This window comes from Lepeophtheirus salmonis, chromosome 5 (genome assembly GCF_016086655.4).
Source record: "Lepeophtheirus salmonis chromosome 5, UVic_Lsal_1.4, whole genome shotgun sequence".
Taxonomy (NCBI): Eukaryota; Metazoa; Arthropoda; class Copepoda; order Siphonostomatoida; family Caligidae; genus Lepeophtheirus; species Lepeophtheirus salmonis.
In genome coordinates this window covers 3,569,178-3,585,074 of record NC_052135.2, presented here as the reverse complement: position 1 = coordinate 3,585,074, position 15,897 = coordinate 3,569,178, and the positions used below count along the sequence as shown (strand labels likewise).

At 32.2% G+C, this 15,897-nt stretch overlaps 1 protein-coding gene across 1 annotated transcript in view; it reads right to left on the bottom strand.

Annotated features, from left to right (window-relative positions):
- Nucleotides 1-15,897, bottom strand: part of LOC121119046 (post-GPI attachment to proteins factor 6) — a 136,206-nt gene that overhangs the window by 42,143 nt on the left and 78,166 nt on the right. Inside the window, exons 4-7 of the mRNA XM_040713663.2 lie at nt 6,476-6,804; nt 3,468-3,604; nt 1,404-1,572; nt 1,084-1,336 (exon numbers count right to left, since the gene is read on the bottom strand). Coding sequence (XP_040569597.1) covers nt 1,084-1,336; nt 1,404-1,572; nt 3,468-3,604; nt 6,476-6,804 — 888 coding nt within the window. The remainder of the gene's footprint in view (nt 1-1,083; nt 1,337-1,403; nt 1,573-3,467; nt 3,605-6,475; nt 6,805-15,897) is intronic.

The following is a 15,897-nucleotide window of genomic DNA, read 5'->3' as shown; positions in this document are numbered from 1 at the left end:
CATCTTCATTTTCATACAAAATATCATACACAATCTTCTTCACATTCTTGATTCCATATAAAACTGCATCTTCCCTTACACAAAATTAATTGTTAGAACTACAAAGACCCACCGGAGATCGACAATATTGAGTGTGTGTTAAATGATTTTAAAGTTCTACTTCTTTCGTCTAAATGTATCTGAAAATAACCCATCTTACATTTTTCAGAACCATTTACGTTCATTAAGAACAGATTGATCAATATCTTTAAAAGATGGACAAGGGTAAATTGGCCACCAGTTTAAACATCTAAAAGTCTCTACTATTCGGTTTTGGAACCATCATTGAAGGTGAATACCATTCCGTAACATCATTCGGATCTAGTACAATTTTCATCAGAAGATCAGTCATATGCTTTAATTTGTATGATTAAAAACTCTGTTATATTCTTTGATTAAATTGTTGAGCATAGTTTTTGATTTAATTTCGATAGTGTTACAAGATAACTTTAGGAAATCTTCCGAAATTATTCTAAGTCTTCGACAAGTTTTCAAACTGAGGAGCAATTCTCTCTGGACTTATAAGGGTTATAACTTTAAAGATGTTACCATTAAATTTTATATTTCATTAAATTTCCACTTGTATTGCTGATATTGGGATGATAAGATTCATTCCATCAACTACTATATTTATCCACAATATTCTTAGAAATAATGATGACTGATAATCCAGTATCCGGTAAAGCTTTAAATTGAAATTGTTTGTTGTGACAATGACTCAGAATTATATTGGCTTTTGGAGTATCTTTAAACTATTTGGCTTTATAGAACAAATTAAATTATCATAAGTGTTCATTTGAATTGAAGCAATCCAAGCCGAATTAACTGGTTAATACAATCTTCCCTTCTAATTTTTAATAGTAGAGTGTAAAACAAAAAGGTTGCTAGGCAGAAAAAACGGAGAAGGAGGAAGATTCAAAAAGGTTTTGTAAATATAAGATGGAACAAAAATAAAACTATTTAATATATAACTTTTATTGCATCTTTCAAAGAGCAAGTTATGCTGTTGCACCCTGTATAAAAAGAATATTACGTCATTCCTACCTTGACCATGTTGATTGCAATTTCAATAGCAAGTGTTCCTCCGATATCCGTTGTTTCCATGTAAAACTCAAAGACATTAGATACATCATTATGAATATCCATGACGATGGGACCCGCAGGGAAGTTATCCAATGAAAAAATGGAGGAACTGGTTTTGCTGTTGTTATAAGATAGCCCAGAAGAGGATCGTGATGACGGAAGTTTATAGCCAAAGGAGAATACACCCGGAAGAGTAACTCTATCTAATCGAATTCTGAATGATAATATAAAGAATAGGCTGTTAATATTATTGATGGGATTGAAAGTAGGGCCTTCATTACCTATCTCCGCAGAGGGGCTCTTTCTCCTCTTTTCTCTGGTATGGAGGAAATAGTAGCTGAAGAACTGCACTGGTTCGTCCACCTCCATTCTTATTACTTTTACAGATTTGATGCAAATCAATTCTATTAACGAGTAGGTAATTATTGGAGCCGGAAGGATAAGGACAATCTAGAAGACAATACAATATTAATATAAAGATATCATTGACTACCCACACGGATATAAGAAAGGTTATAGAAACTGAATCACACTTCTGAACTATGTTCAACATAAAATACAATAAATATTATAATCCGTTAAAGTATAACTCTATAAATTAATCGATAAAATGTTACAACAGTCTGTTAAATGGCTATTTATTAACTCGATTAAATATTTGATCTTGAGTTTTTGCTTATAGTTAACTTTACCGGGTGGTCCATTGAAATCTGTAGACTTACTAATTCAATAATTAATTAATTTTGAGCGATTAAATTAATTCATATTTCGATATATTAAAGCATAAACAATTAGTTACAAAACAAGACAAATTTGAGCTCTCCAGCTAGCGTACAAGTCGAGAAAATGAGAATGAAATCAGATTTTCAAATTTTCATTCACTGACTCCAAGCAGTTGGAAGTCTCCAGGACCGCCGTCTTCGTCGCCACCAAGTCTGAAAGGTTGTAAAAGGAGAAGGGATCTGGCAAAGACCATACTACACCCGGAGGAGCTACAGAAAACAGTTCAGGCCAATCCCCTGAAGTCTATTAGGACCCCTGCAAGAGATCTGAAGGTTTTACACCAGATTGTCCAGATAGCTATAAAAAAGTGGCTGGAAAGAGCCTTGTGGGGGAAGAGGCCATGTTTGACACAAGCAATGAAAGAATCTTAAGCCAATTTGAATGAGTCTTTTGAGTTCTTTTGATAATTTTGGCAAGCTTAAAGCCCTGATGCCAACACCCTCGACTGCACCTTTTGAGTCTATGTCGAGGGGAAGGTCTGCGGTGTCTGGCATCCGAACATAAAGGTGCTCAAAGCCAATGATTAAGAGAGCACAGACAGACATATTTTTATAATATTAATTTTGTTAAAAATTATATAGTTAATTAATAAATTAAATCTTGTTGAAATTTAATATTCAAAGTGATCAGATTTTAATGGATCACTCGGTCAGGTAATTTAATTATATATTTGTTGTGTAAATGTTGCAACCAAAAAATGAAATAAATAATTTAAATGAAATATTTATAGTACTTGATCCCATGACTGGTGGCGTCGCTAGCACCTTATGAGGGGGTTTTGAGCCCTCAAGAAGTTTTCAAAACCATCCCACTTTTTTATTTATTAATAATAACTAATATCTATATTTAACTTAGTCTTTTTTTGTTGTTATCACACACAGAAATCAAAATGGAAGCACAGGTCAGTCTGAAATTTAGCAAGGAAAGGTATGAAATAATCAAGTATGTTACTATGATATTTTTTTCGGCCTTTGAGGTCATTAAGAACCTATTTTTGATCGAAATAAAACCTTCTTTTCCTTTTTTCTCTCTACATAGGCACAACACTCTGCTTCTCTCTGTTTCTTTTCTTCTACCTTCATTTTTTGTTTCTATTTCCCTCTATCCAGCCCTGCAACTCGGGTTTCCCTTGCTGGTATATATATCAAATAAATTTATTTTCATAAGTAATTATATAACGATGTCAATAATTTTTGGAACTACTATTAAATAAAGAATAGTGGCATTGGCAAACTATATATAATTTTATTTTAAATCAAAGTTCAAAAATTTATTGAAAATCATAATCTGTTTTACTTACCTAAAGAGATTTTTCATAGAATAAATATAGTACTCTATATATTTTGTGATATTTAATTTATTTTACTTATTATAATCTTAAAGAGAAATTATTTTAATTTAAATGGAAAAAAATAAAAGTGGTTTTTTTTTCAATTATAAAATTAATTGAATTTGATCAGTATACCAATTTTGTAGGTATGTAGAAGTTTTATTTTGAAAGCAACGAATTATTATTTATGATATCTACCATATAATTGAAATAAATGAATAAATTAATGTACCTTTAAGAGTAACGCTGATAGCAAACTCAATTTGCTTATTCAATTTGGTTGGAGTAAGTGTGAGATAGTGCCAGGAATTTTCTTGTGGATATAATTTGAGAGAGCAGATATCACCTTGCTCTAAACAATTCATGGACCTACAAATATAAAGCAATATAATCATCCTATCAAATTAGTTTACTTATGAGATTGATTCAAAGTTATAGACCAAGGAGTAAAACGAAGACCACGTGATCAGTACTTGGCCAAGTTTAACTGCCTACATGACAACTCTTTTGTCTACTACGGGTGTTGAGTAGTGTTGTGTCGATCTAGTCTAGTTTAGTCTTAAAACTGGTCCTATTGGTCCTTAGGACTGTACCGGGGCGTGCAGAATTATTTACCGATTTTTGTTTAGAACATATGGCGAACAATAATGACATTTCGAATGACTTGAGAAACAATTTATTCATACATTTTTAGAATAATAAAATAGTTTGTGATCAAATTTAATCAATGTAGCCACCATTTGACTCAATGACACTGGTCAGACGACGTCTAAAGCTGCCACAGACTTGCTGGATGTAATCGGCGTCCATGGAGGCCCAGGCCTTGTTGACAGCAGCCTTTAAGGCATTTATGTTCTTTGGTCGTTTTTGCAGGCCTTGGTCTCCACGAGCGCTTAGATAGAGAAATCAGTGGGTTCATATCTGGGCTCTGAGAGGGCCAGTAGTCCTTGGGCCAAAAGTTCATGTTGTCCTTGAGCCACTCCTGAGCTTTCTTGGAAGCGTGGGCGGGTGCTCCATCTTGTTGAAAACCCCAAGGAGAGTTGTCGACTATGGATTTGATCCACAGAAGGACCTTGGACGCCAGAATCTTCACATAATCCTCCGCTGTTAATCTGTAGCCAGTGGAGAACCATACCGGCTTCATGGCCTTCCTGTTGGAGGCCACGAGACCCAACATCATCACCGAAGCAGGGTGCTTTGTTGTTGCCACATAGTGGTACTTATCTTGCATATCTCCAAAGCTCACAACACGGTCATTTTGCCTGTTGAAAACAGGATCGACCGTAAAAGTTTTCTCATCTGAAAAAATGATGATGCGTCCAGATGAGCTCTTGATATCATTCAAGATTTTCTTGGCACGCTCAAGTCTGACTTCTCGCTGACGTTCAGTTAGCAGAGGGCGTTCAGTACGCCTCAGGGACTTTCCTCCAGCCCTTTACAATGCCCTTGAAACAGTTGATCTCGACGTTCCCATCTTTCTGGCCATGTCGGCAATGGACCTGTTGGGAGTCCTCTTGAACACTGCCTTTACTTGCCTTGTTGAGACAGTGGTCTTCCTGCCAGCCCCAGGGGAATGCTTGAGATCACCCCAGCCTCCAAGCGCTTGGAAACGTTGTAAATTGTCTTCAACGAGGCCCCAACCTGTTCCTTAATGTTGTTATGAGGCACTCCCGCTCGGAGGAGGGCTGCAATTTCGATCCTCTTTGTTTCCTGATTGGACATGGTCTCACGTGTGGAAGTTGTTACGCTCTCACAGGAAGGATTTTTGTTTATTTTAACAGTAAAAAAACCAGATTTGTTGCCACACAACCTCTTAAAAAGTATATTTACATCATCGGTAAATAATTTTGCACGGCCCGGTATGTCCATAGGTCCGGTCCTAGAAATTTTTCCTAAAAATGTCTATGGTTTATTAAGCCAAATAAGATATATGAAAAGCATTGCAAAGATCTTACAAAAAATATAGTCATCTTTTCATTATAATACAAGATAAGAGTAAGTTGCCCGGTGATGCCCTGGACATTAATTTATGCTATTCTGTAATATATATATTTAAAAAAATATATACTATTTATATAATGATATTTTTTTTTAAATTCAAAGCTTTAAAAAATTTGATAAAGGAATAAATTTTAATGGAATGACACTTTTGAGTATCAAAATTGTGGACATTCGAGCGCCGATAGTTGAACTGTCGTTCTCTCAACTGTCATGCTGCGAAATAAGATACTTTGTTTTATTTATTTTTTTTCTCTTATCCTTATAATCTAATTGGTTTTTTTTTGTTTTTTTGCAAAAATACAATACACCATACAGTAAGAAAAATTCTTACTGTCTTTTAAAGTCTTTATTTCTATTTTATAAGAAGTAGTCGTTTGTTTATCTTCTTCTTTTTTTTTTTTTTTTTTTTGAATAGAAAAATCCTATTTTAAAGAAGAAAAAAACCTAGACCAAAAAATTGATACCAGAACCGTCTCTTGAGCATTAAAAAGCTATATGAAAAATTTGAGTAAAATCTATTTCTTGATTTGGACGTGAATCCTAAACACACACATATGTACATACGCATTTAATATATAGGTAGATAAAACGAATATAATCGTATATATTTTAACATAATTAGATAATTTATTCTAATGTTGTGTCAGTCCTTAATTAGGACTGAAAACTGGAGTCTCTTCCAGTTTAGTATTGGTCCAGTTCATTTCAGTCCTACAATATCAGTCCTAAAACTTATATAGTTTGATCCTTGATGACGTCACTCAACTATATTTCTTTTTTTTTTAAATCAGTTCTAGTACTGATTGTCCAAAGCACCGAGAATATTAAGGACCTCTCCCAAGGACTAATATGACCAGCCCTAAGAATGGACTGGAATGTTACGAATAAATATGGACGGAGACAATACTAATTTGTTCTATTATAAATAAAATTATTTAAAAAAAAGGAAAAAAAACCCTCAATGATGTCACTTGGGATCGATTTTACTTTTTTTAAGAACCGACAAGGGGGTCTGTACTGAACAAGAGTCCGAAATGAAGTGTTGAGTATAGTTAAATATTAATTCATAAATTGTATGAACAAAGTCAATTATGTGAAGGGAAAAACAATTGCATACATTATGAGGAAAATTGATAAAATGCCTCTAAAAGGGACATCCTCATAGCCTAGGTAATCTCCTCAAGCGACATTTCGACACTAGATTGATAGTTTTTGATATAATAAAGCAGATAACTGGACCTTGTTCCTGGATTAAGTCCATCCGGTGGTCTCCTGGGTCCAGCTGTAATACGAAGGGGACAAGCACCGATATTAGATCCTCCACTCCCCGTCCTCAGTCGACGATTCCCTCCCTCAGTCTTAGACTTGACCCTACACTTTGATACATTGACAAAGGCGGACCAAATATTGTTACCCGTGAAAAACCGATAGGTTTGAGGTGAGCCAATGTTGTGATAGAGTATGAGCTCCTGATGATCATGTTTCTCTGGGTATAGATTGATGACGTCGTTCTCAATTTTGTATTCGGCTTTTGTTGTGAGCCATGTTGAGCACTTATTCTTCTCTTCCTAAGGAGAAAAAGAAAGTAAAAGATTTGATATAAGTAATGTTTATCTATGCAAAGAAAAATCAGTATGATATTTTTTATGAATTAAAAATATATATGAGATTCTGTCTTGGAGTTAGGAGGGGACGCTCAAATATGTGGAAGTTATATATCATATAAGCATAACAAAATATCAAAAATTCAATTATAACTTTTATAATACTATGGTATATGTATGTATTTATGTAGAGATTCCTATCAAGGCACCATCTACATCTTTTCTCTCGCCTCTTTTTCATATTAACAACTAAAATTTCAAATGCTCGGATCCTTGTTTTGTGTACTTGTGTACAAAATTGTTGTGGGGTGAAGCAAAATTATTGTACATAAGGAATATGATTGTGAGTAATTTCATGGCAAGATATTATTATCGTGTGCAATTTCGTTGTAATTTATATTATATCCGGAGAATCAAACTATTGAATGATAAAATAAACTCCAGTCTTTTCCCTGGATATTCCGGATCCCTTATAATATTAAAAAAATATAACCCAGACCTGAAGTCTTAGAGGTGATGTACTGGGCCCCAAGCAAGGACCCCTTCTGAAATGTTTTAATACATCCCGGTCAACTGGCTGTGTATATGAAGTACTGGGGCCAAATGCAAGTTAAATTCTACCACCGACGCTTCCCTGAGCATCAAAGAACCCTTTTAATATCACAAATGTACCCCTTAGGCTCTACAGATGGAGTGCTGGGCCAAAAGATAGTCTAAACTCTATCGCCGCTGCGTTTCTAAGCAGTAAGGACCTTTTCTGATATGCTTTGATGCGCCCTGGCCCACGAGTTATGCAGTTTAATCTACCTTGGCTCCCATCACTTCACATGTACAAGCTGAAGAATGGGTTGTATTTTTTGATAATACAAGGGTTCCTTGAGCTCAAGGAAGTGACCCTAGAGAATCTTTTTATGAATAAGAAATGTTTTATTCTTGAATCATAATCAAAGTACACATTTAAAGATTGCTTTTATACACTGAATACACGGAACATTGCTATTTATTACCATTTATTTCATTACTCATTCCATGCAGTGGGTAAAACTCCCCCGACAGAATATTTCCCTTTTTTATTTATTATCTATATTAATAAAGAAAAGTTTGTCTGTACATGAATGATATAATTTATGAAAAACAGTTACAGGGTGCACTGTATATAGTACTGCCTGATGTGGATTATAAACATATTTGGTCTAAGAAATACCAATTTAGTCGTATTAATGAAACATTGCAGGCGTGTGCATATAGCATTGAACGTGTGTATATAGTGCTGCCTTATGTATATCATAAACATAGTTTAATCTCACAAATAAAAATGTAGTCATATTTATGGAATTTTGCAGGCGTTTTGCAAGTAGCATCTCGTGAGCATACTGTCTTTCTGAATGATAATACAAATTCAATTTGGAATGACTCTCACGTTTCGAGTTTTTATTATTCGAGCTCAAGTAAAGTCCAATTTCCCAAAAAATATTTAAGCGAGTTTGAGAAATTTTTTAGAAAATATACGGCTTAATAAAGTGTAGTTTTTTTTTTTTCAAACTCAAATTATATATGTACTCAAATCCAAAACTAATACAGTTTTCAAAGTTTTGTTTAGGAGTATTTCTACTGGTCGCAGCAATATAACGTCTTTTTCCAGAAGGCAATAAAATAAGTTTTATACATTCCAAAAGTTTTTCTTTTGCTTCACAATTATAGCACACATTTAAGGTGTTTTTTTTTTACACAGTCTTGAAAAATATATAAGAAAGGTGACGTTCCCCATTGTTGACTAAACCGAACTTGATTATTTAATATCCTGTGATTTTTCCATTTTTGTTCCTCTTAAAAAAAAACTTAGCATTTACAGATTTTTGAGGGAGAGTTTTTTATACAAAAAGATTAACAAAATATTTTAATTAGAACTGCAGATGATTTGTTGATTAGATAATAAGAGATTGGTGGTTCTGCAAAGATGCTGATAATGGTAGTTTTTCCGGAATAAATCTAGTTTCAAATACCCATTTGGTTAACTTGCACTCCTTTAGAATTCTTGCATGACACCAGATCAAAAAATACCAGTTTGAACTCTTTAACAAATTATCCATAGAGTTAATTGTGTTAAAAGAATTTAGTAAATTTCAAATTATGAAAATTGATTGAAGCAATTGTTTTTTGTATATTAAAAATTGAAGCAATGAACTAATTTCTCATAAATTGCACTAATAAATATGTACACATAAGATAAATTGTAATTAGTTTAATTTTATAAAATATTACGTCAAATCGAATATATATCTTCGATATATATTACCGAAAAACTGTACATAAAAGAGGAATTGTGACTGGCTGGTATTAGCTAACGTAATATATGATTTTTTTAGGGTGTCTACTAATGCATCAGAATCGGTCTTTTTGAAGTATCGGAATAGGCTTACTAATGACGATTTCACAAATATTTGTGCTGACTTATTATTGAAGTTCTCCAGTAGATCAACTCTTCTTGAAGTCTCAATAAAAAAAGAAGATCAAAAGAAAAAGAAAGACCAGCATCAATAATCATATACACTTTTAAGCAACAGAAAAATTCTAATTTTGTTATTTCAAATGGTGAAGCAATAAAAAAAAAGTGCGGATCATTGTTAAACTAACATTTGTGTACCACTAAGAGCTCCTATCTTTAGAAGCCAAGATAAAATTGACTCATAAGCACGGAGAGGAACAAACTATTTAAATAATTTAAAAATCAAATAATTTACTTATAATCATAATTATGATTGATATATTTATATTTTTTCTTGTCAAGCCGTAATAAATAAAAAGGTAATTATGAAAAAAAGTAAATGAATAAGAAATCGAAACTGTTCATAAAGATGGTATTGGAATCAGATGAAATTTTGGTATTGGTAAATCTCTAATTATTTTTTCTATAAGACTAACAAAGTTACAAATAAAGAGTTTGACAACGAGTCTTGGACCTTCCAGCAAATAGAGTACCATCATACATACCGCCATGATCACACATAACTAGCTCATAGCAAATTTTCTAAGCTTTTTGTAATGCATCCTAGATCCCTGGCCTTAAATCCTATGGACGACTCTTTGTTGTAAATTTTTGAGGCAAATTCATTTTCAAAGCCTTATTAGATTTTTGAGAGCCCAAAGGCTTCACTGGTAAGGGCATGGACCAAATCATTCATGAACTTGTCTATGCCGTCGTCAAGGACTTTTGTTGCCGTCTTACAGCAGCTGTGAAGGCTGGAGATGGCCATTTTGAATGAAATTTTTATATGTTACAGAGAATACTAAGTTTTAATGTCGTATTTAAAAAATAAAGTTACTATTAATGTTTTTCTGGATTTCTCTCAATTTCTGCACCCCCTGTATGCCATAAAAGTGCAAGTACCCGAAGTCTGTTAGGATTCCGGATAAAACAAATTTACATACACCATACTTGAGTACTTTGGATCCAAATCCAAGACCTATGCTAACTTTATCAAAAAATACTATCAGCTTTTTAAGATCCAGAAAATCCTTTGGATTTTTCAAGATCCGTAAAAGCTCAAATACTCGAAGCTTGTTCTAATCCTGTATTATATAAGTTTACTTATACCGTACACAAGTCCTTTTGATCCGGATTCAAACATCGCCCTATCTTTATTCAGTAATACTATCTGTTTTTATTATCCGTAAAAGGTCAAGGACCTGAGGCCTGTTTGGATTCCAGATCATACAAATTTAAATATATACTGTACCTAAGTACTTTGGATCCGAATCCAAGGACCGTTTTATCTTTATTCAGCAATAATATAACCTTTACAAGATCCGGAAAATCCCTTGGATCTTTTTGAAGCCGTAAACATTTGAGTGGCCATAGCTGGTTTGGATCTCCGGTCTTATAGGATAATACAAGTTTACTTATACTATACCCTTGTATTTTGGTTCCGGGTTCCAATCTTGTTCTATTTATAATACATTGATTTAAATTCGTCTTTGATGATGATATCTAACTAATTTGCACTTGAGAATATATTTGTATAGCCATTGTCTCTCAATGAGATGATTTAGCTTTTAAAAACATAGGACACATTATGTTAAACCATTTCTATAAAGCAGAGATAATTTATACGTTAATGCACTTCCAAATTATGCTATATTTTTATTTTCTATGTATAAATGTGTATAATCCATTTTCTCCTTCTAAACCCTTTCATTCAATGAAAACTACACTGAACAGTTATATTTTTGATACAAAAAATATTAATAGTATCTTTTTATATAAAAGGTTAATGTATAATTTAGGGGCTTTCATTTTTCGTAGGCTTTGTAAAACATAATTGTGATTTAAAAAAGATACAGTCAAAATGCTTTTACCCTTTTGAGAATGTATAATTATGAACAAAATAATAATTGTTGTTTAAACAATGACAACATTTGTGCATCCCTCAATTTTTCCTCAAATAAATATTTAATGTTACACTCAAGTATTTCTTGAGCACATATACACACTTTATATTAAGATTTTTTCACCTCAAGAACGAATGAACAAAGTATAATTATAACAGCTTTGGAAAATAAAAAGCTATGATCAAAATGCCAATCACAAAAAAACTACAACAACTCACACGTCGTAAATGCTTAGAATTTAAACTTAAACTTATTTAATTGTAAGGGTGTGTTCAATTATTAACTTGCTATAAGGGAATAAATCCCATTCCATATCAAGCAATGCCATTATAACGGAACTACTTTTATGTTTATCCTTCATTTTACTCTGAGGCCACCATAAAGGTCTTCTAAAGGATTTGTTATGAGAGGGGGAGAGGTCTCCTTGTTACTATCTCATTTTTGATTTGTTTTTTAAGCTTAATTGCGAATATGTGCCATTTTGTGTCTAGTAGCCCCTTTTTTGGCTTGATTATTAATTTCTAAGCAGAGGAAGAATGTATATAATTAATCTATTTTCTAACAAAACAAACTTTAAATAACATGATTGTTATTTACAAAACTAATGCTAAAAATACCCCTTAATCGTATTTAAAGGCATCTATGTCAATCTATCAATTTAAGGAATCTCTTCTAATAGTATATGAAAAACTGAGATACAAATATTGTTGTTTGTAAGGATATTTGCAATATTTTGAGTAATAAGATTATAATATAAGATTAGAACATCTTTATCATATTGTAAGAATGACTGACTTTTTCACATCTCTCCCTATAAAACCTTCCTTATGCAAAAATTATCTGTTATAGTTTTTGGCTCTTCCCTTAATGTAAAACGAATTTTCCTCCGAGCCAAATGTGAAGGCCGTACAATAACCATATTTCTTAATGTTCCAGAATGAAAATTATATTCATAATTGAGAACTGAATCCGGTGATAAAATCAAATCTTTTACACTTAATATGTTGAAAATATTGTCTTTATATATATATAAAAAAATATGTTACAAATCATGACAGATGATAAATTTTGAAATCGATATTTACATACTCCATTTCATTTTATTTTATAGAGTGCGTATGCTAAATGTGCCACAATAAGTATTTTGTTTTTAAGATTTAGTGTTCTCTCCAACCAGTTAATCAGATAAAAAAAATAAAACGACATTCTGAAAGCTTGATGGATTCCAATTGATGTTGTTCAATAAAATCAATTTCTGCCTGAATTTCAGTCTCTATACGAGGCCAAAAGGGTAAGCAGCCCTTCGCCAATAATGGTCTTTCAAATATAATCCATCAATTATATATATTTTTTATTGTGATTATTTATTTTTTTGTATTAAGTGAAATTTTTGGTATTTCCAAATAAACTAATTATATCAATTTGTTGATAAAAATGGACACTAATTTGTCCAAGAGTACATATTTAATCCAGACGTAATTTTGATCAAAATAATCATTTTAGTTTACTTTTGGGATGACGAGCCACACATCTGTTCTTTCGAATATTGTTTATGACCGTGACTGGTAATTTTGCCACCTGCATTTGTGCCTCGGAGATATTTTGCCGCATGATATATTCGCCACTTTTGTATATTTTTATATTTTATGTTCGAACTTTATTCTTATTTATCCATCAGATTAATTATATGGCTAGGAGAAGAAGAAAAAAGGAAAATAATGATCAAATAAATTAGAAATAATAGTAAAAAAGGAATAATTGATGAGTTTTAATTTTTTCTAGAGGAACATAAGTTCTAATCACACACCTTTTTGTGGTAAAAATATAATTTCCGATGATAAATTCCTCATGGTCAAATTATATGAACTTTGTACAATTATAAGCTATAATAATTGTAATAGTGTCAATATCACATGGTAAACTCTTCCATTTTGGGATAATATTTGAAATCCCAAAAAAATTATAGATCTACTGAATGTATACAATTTAAAATCAACGAAGAACAAGGCTAATTATAACATTCATTATTCAATGGTTCATAAATGATGAGAAAAAAAATTGTAAATCCAATTGCGTTGTCCATAGACAGTAACACGTGCTATTAACTTGTTGCCAGTTCCGGACTGTAGGGTGAATACTTAAGAACCATAAGAACCTCCCATCCGAGCTCCAGGAGCTTCTGGCGCGTCATCAAAGGTGTGTGCAGCCTGGTGTTGTTTTGATGAAGTATTGTTTCAAGAAGTAAATATGTAAAATATAGTGAATTTCTTCCTCTGAGACTCTGGGCACACTATAACTCACAAAGGAGCCAGCCAACCGCAATACTGTCCCAAAAGCGTTTGTAACATACAATTAAACCTTTACAACACTTTATCGTATGATCTAATGTGCCCAATAATGAACAAGAAATACTTTTGTTCTTTTTTTTAAGGGCGGGAATTAGAAAAATTACTTTTTCCCCAACCTAATACTAGATATAATTAATTATTGCTATTAGTAATACAAAACGTAGACACTTTACTTTTTCTTTTCGAGAGGAGATAATGTAAATAATACTTGAGCCTTTTGCAAAATGTTATTTTCATTAATTCTTCAAACTCATGTTCTTATAATAAAAAAACACAGAATTAAGGATATTCCTTGAATTTATATTCATTCAAATATTTTTTGATTTATCTCATGAATAACTTTTCTAACGTTGAAATATAAGGAGATACTTTCCCTAGTAACAGAGAGAAAAAAAAGAAAAAAAAAAACTATTCAAGAATTTGGTTTTACCCCGAATTTGTCCTCAATCTTTATGCATGCACCTATTTTCTGCAAATTAAATTATTTTCTAACAAGAATGAGTAGTTTCTAGGCAGGGAGGTATTAATTTTATTCATGAATCGAGATAATATTTATTGGAGGGATCAACTTAGAGTGGGCTAAAAATGAATATTCTATTATTACTTGTTCCACAGAGAAGGAAAAAAGCATAACCAATTGCCTGTCTGTCTTTCTATATGAATGTACATATGCCTGGATATAGATTAGATAACATCTGGATAGACACTAGGCATGCAATCACGTTAATAGAGCCTTGCAAATAAATCATAAAAACATTTTCCATTGATTAACAATTGCAAAATAAAATAATTAATAATTATGAACGCGATGGGACCCATCCCATCGTCCATTGTAATTAAAGTAACTAATCATGGAGCTGTGAAAAGACGGAAGATTTTAAAATGGGAAGTTATATTTTTTTGGGGTAAAACTTGAAAGAGGCTTCAAAAGCAATTATCAAGTAAAATTCGGTCGAAAAAAGAGCTAATTTTTATATAGGTTAAGTTTTCTTTTATTCCTTACAGATCTATCTTCTAATCCCAGACCTCCTTAAAAAATGTGAAAAACACATTATTAAATCTCATTGAAGGAATATATTTTTTGAGGGAGGAACGATGACATATTTATTAAATTGTCAGTTCCTTTGTAGATCATTATATTTCTATTGGAGATGAACCTTTTTTATCTATAGATTACTTTACAGTAAGTAATTAAGGGATTTATGTTTCGCCTTAACGATAAAATACAATAATTTATGGAATGAAAACTTGTATGGTTAATAATTGTAAATATTTATCCAGATGTAGAATAATCCATGGTCGGAACAAAGTAACTTTTTAATATAAGGAATAACAATGTAGTCATACTAATGAAATGTTAGAGGCGTTTTGCATGTAGCATCGTATAAATAAGTTGCATTGTATAAGGTGAACCCTGATGTATATGATATTTAGTGATATATGTCCTGCCTGTATGTAAAATTATGATACATAAAATGAACATAACAATTTAAATAATGTATGCGAGCATCTATGAAACAAACAAAAATTCCACTCTGTATATAGAAATGATAATGGTAGGAATTACTTTGATGTCGAGCCTCAAGTCTACACTGAGACCAACAATGGGTTACACTTATATCATCAAATCAAACCCTCATTGTTACTATCTATCTTTCATGAGCACACACACTAGTTATTACCATTTATGTACTCAGATGTTCTGTCTAAAAGAATTAAACAATAATGACAACAGCTTTAAAAAATGAAAAAAATGTACTGATTACTAACTTAGAAAATCCCCTACCACTTTCTATGACATGTTTTATACACCTCTAATTATGTTCATATCTGTATTCTTTATCTAAAAATTAAGAATGTAGTCATATTAATGAAATCTTGCATATAGCAACGAGCGTATGTATGTATGCAATGGATATAGTGATCGCTGATGTATATCATATATATATATTTGATCTTAGACATAAAAATATAGTCATATTTAAGACATCTCACTCGTGCTTTGCATGCAGCATTGGGTTTGTGTAGATATGGGTAGATACCGCTGTTGAGAACCAAATACTCCCTGGTTCACCAGTCATGCCGCCATTTTGATTTCTTTTCTGGAGCTGTTAATATTTTTTTATTCTTGAGGAGTGAACATCTATTTATTGGGTAACTACATGTGTGTGCCCATGAAGAACAGTGAGTAAAACACAGAATTTCTTGGGTAACTATCCAAGAAATTATCAATGTCTTCTTCATCTTTTAGGCAAAGTTTTTCTGTTTGACGACGCCTAATAGCTCCGTGTAATATTAGGTACTACTGCTAGTCATATAA